General features: G+C 39.5%; 1 protein-coding gene across 1 annotated transcript; it reads right to left on the reverse strand.

Moving 5' to 3' along the window:
- Positions 1-950: 950 nt before the first annotated feature.
- Positions 951-2,393, reverse strand: LOC122639197 (disease resistance protein At4g27190-like). Its single transcript, XM_043832018.1, has one exon. It carries the CDS (start codon positions 2,391-2,393, stop codon positions 951-953), a length of 1,443 nt encoding a protein of 480 aa, XP_043687953.1.
- Positions 2,394-3,595: the final 1,202 nt, after the last annotated feature.

Raw genomic sequence — 3,595 nt, forward strand, 5'->3', positions numbered from 1 at the left:
TTTCGGTAGGGAACTCAAGTTTAGCTTTTCCAAACTACTACTACTACAACTACTACTGCTTTGCTGGGGAGGAAGAACATCATCATTATCACCAACAATATATTCCACGTCATCACAACTCCGAACCCAGAGATTCCGCAACTTATTCAAACAGCTCCTTCTTCTTCCTCCTCCTGCACCAATTAGGCTGCTCAGACCGTACTTAAGACCACCACACTCTCTGAGCTTTACCCCTTCTGTTCGTTCCAACAATAAAAAGAACCAATCGGATAGTGAATTAATAAGTGGATTAGGGTTGAAGATGGCTCCAGTAATGATCATCCAAGTGGCGCAGTCCCTGAAATTATTATAATTATCAGTAACATCCCAATCGTTCTTTCCCAAAATTACTTGGAACCGTGTCAGGTTTTCCCAACGAAATGGGATATTATTCTTTGCACCCAAACATTTTAGGTTCGACACCTTGATCCTTAATGTAGTCAAAGCAGACAAAGATGCAACCTCAGATAAGCAACAACACACCTTCTTCCTAGTTATTTCTCTGTCGCCTTCTTCTTCCATCTCCCACTTATCAAAATTATCCCCAAGATCGAGTTCTTCCAAGAGAGACATCCTCGATAGAATATTCGGGGCTATTATAGTCAAGCCCTGATTCCCTGACAAATCCAACGACTTCAGATTTGTAAGCTCTCCTATTTCTTCTCCGGCTCTCCCAATTTTTCTACTTTGCGGCATCCAGATAGATTAAGTTTTTCAAGTTTCTTCAACTTCCCAACTACTGACACATCAACAATTTGATAGTTGTCTGACAAATCCAACCACTTCAGATTTGTTAGCTCTCCTATTTCCTCTCCGGCTCTCCCAATTTTTCTACTTTGCGGCATCCAGATAGATTAAGTTTTTCAAGTTTCGTCAACTTCCCAACCAATGAGATATCAAAAGTACGACTTTCACAAATACACAGCACTCGAAGGTCCATTAAGCATGACAATGAAGATGGCATTGTAGAGAAACCTGTTCGTCTCAGATCTAGATTCTTCAATTGATAGCATCCCTTGAAAAAATCCATCAGGGATTTCCGCCAACAACCAATTGTCCCTCAAGGATAAGGTTGTAAGCTGATTAGAGCAATATTCTTCCAGCAGCCGATTGGGGAGCTCAGTAATTTTATTTTGCATTAGTGAAAGTCGCTTGCATTTCCTTAGCTTCCCCATATCTTCTTCTTCTGGTAAATATTGTCTCAATCCTCTCCCAGATTTTATAACAAAATCACGACCTTCTTGCGATGCAATCCAAATTGACACATCCCGAATAACATCATGGATCTTTACACATCCCTTTACCCTTTCACTGGCCGCATCTAATAACAAGCATGATGCCTTAAGTCTTTCCAGATGCATGTGCAACCTCTTCCTTGCTTCCACAATGGTGTTAATATCTCCAAACACCCCTTCCCCTATGACGCGAGGAAGCAAATCATCCTCAGAAATAGAAAAGTCTTCAGGAAACATACAGCAAAGCAAGAAGCAAAGTTTGGTCGCTTCACTGGCAAGAAAGTCGTAACTCAATTTTATGGAGTGGAAAACTTTTTCATTCACACCTTCAATATCCGGTGGGGATGAGCTTGACTTCTTGAGTTGGCTACCCGCATCTTCCCACACATATCGGTCCTTACGTCGCAGTGCCCTTCCAATTGTGATGATTGCTATAGGCAAACCTCTGCACTCTCTAACAATATCCTTTGCCGCCGCATGTAGAGTATTGCCATTCTCTATACGATCTCCAGAAGCCCATTTGAATAGAATCCATGCATCTCCCTCCGATAGAACTTTGACTTCAACATTGATTTGGGTTTCCATTTGACTGCACACTTCAAGCTGTCTTGTTGTCAGAACTACTTTGCAGTTGTTTCCACAGGGGATGCCAACCTCTCGTAGTAAATCTACTGGCTTCCACAAATCATCCAAGACTATGAGTATTCGTTTCTCTTTCCTCAATCTTTCTATTAAACGTCTTGCTCTCACATCGAGTGACTCTTCTGTAAGCAGCAAACCCAAGTTCTCTGCAATTTCTCCTTGGATCTTCTTGAAGACCGGTTCTTGAGACACAGTGACCATCACAACCTGATCAAAATGCCCATCTTTTTTCAACTTTTTTGCCAACTCCCTCATCAAGGTTGTCTTTCCAACACCTCCTATCCCATATACACCAACCATCTTGATATTCTCATCGTTCAAAGCTTTCGTGATTTTGTCCATGGCTGATGTGGTGGAATCATAAACTTGAAAATCTAGTGTTTGCATGGATTCTGGGCCGGGAGGAAGCAGAGAAGGATCTGAGACAGTAACAAATGTTGGGCCTTCAATTAGGAGCTCCTTGACTTCATCAATCATGCGTTTTGCATCTTTCCCTACTCGATAACGCAGAGAACAATCCCTTTGGAAGCATCCCTTGCTCTCTTCCAATGAATTATGCAATGTTGTCTCCTCATTTTGTTTTTCCTTCAACTCTTGTTAACCAACTTTCCACCACCACTTTTATCACTTCTCCTCTCATACGTGCTGCATCCACAGAACGTTGTACATCCTCCTCCATTTCTCTATATATACAATGCTAAATTTTTTATTCAACATTTCATCCTCATCGTTCTTCTTCGAACAAATCATGGTTTGAAATATCGGTATCATATCGTCCGTATCGAGCAATACATACCGATTTTGCTAGTCACCGATACCGTATCGATAGCACGGTACGAATAAGGGGTAAAATGGTCAGAAAAATCACTTTATTAAGGAGATTCAAGGGTAATTTTGTCTGAGACAGTAGATCCAAGTCGATACCGTATCAGTATTGTATCGATTTTGTAGGATACTAATACCCGTTTCAATACCGAGCACTAAAACCATGGAACAGATCGACTCTCTTTAAAAAATTAATTAAATAGAAAAATTGAAGAAAAACCAAAAAAAAAAAAAACCGAATGGAGCAAAAAATGGGAGAGAGAAGAAGTGGGTGGGTGCTTTCATTTTTTACTATTTTAATGACAAAAATAGTAAAAAATAGAACAAGAATGGTAGGTTGAATAGCTTAGCAGGTTACTAGGTGAAAAGGAAGGGTAATCTGGGTATTTAAAAACATGAGGGTAGAAGATGTAAAAGTTTAAAAGCAGGGTAGTTTTAGAAAAGAAGTTTAAGGTAGGGTACTTTTAGTAAATATAGGCTAAGTGTAGGGTAGTGATAGTAATTGTCCCTTACATTAACTCCAATGACTCAATGGATGGTCTACCCTAGATTTCTAGGTAAGTGTCAAGTTACGGGTTGGAAAGATGTTATGCACCCAACAATAACCTGGCCGATGACCGGTCTTCCTAGACCAAACTCTGTTATATATTATTGTGTTATATGTATTATGCACTTAATTAAACTAATTTTTTCTTTTATATTTTACTTAAGGTAAAAAACTTAGCTCGATGGTAGAAACAAGGTTAACTATACAAAAATGATTAAGACCCTAAACCTAAGATTTTCATGGATAATGACAATTATTAAGGAGACAAATTCACTTAAGAGCCGAAATGGCAAAAATTATGAAATGC

This window comes from Telopea speciosissima, chromosome 9 (genome assembly GCF_018873765.1).
Source record: "Telopea speciosissima isolate NSW1024214 ecotype Mountain lineage chromosome 9, Tspe_v1, whole genome shotgun sequence".
Classification (NCBI taxonomy): Eukaryota; Viridiplantae; Streptophyta; class Magnoliopsida; order Proteales; family Proteaceae; genus Telopea; species Telopea speciosissima.

What these genes read in the sequence shown, in the direction of transcription:
- LOC122639197 (XM_043832018.1), bottom strand. Translation starts at nt 2,393, where the DNA reads ATGATTGATGAAGTCAAGGAGCTCCTAATTGAAGGCCCAACATTTGTT.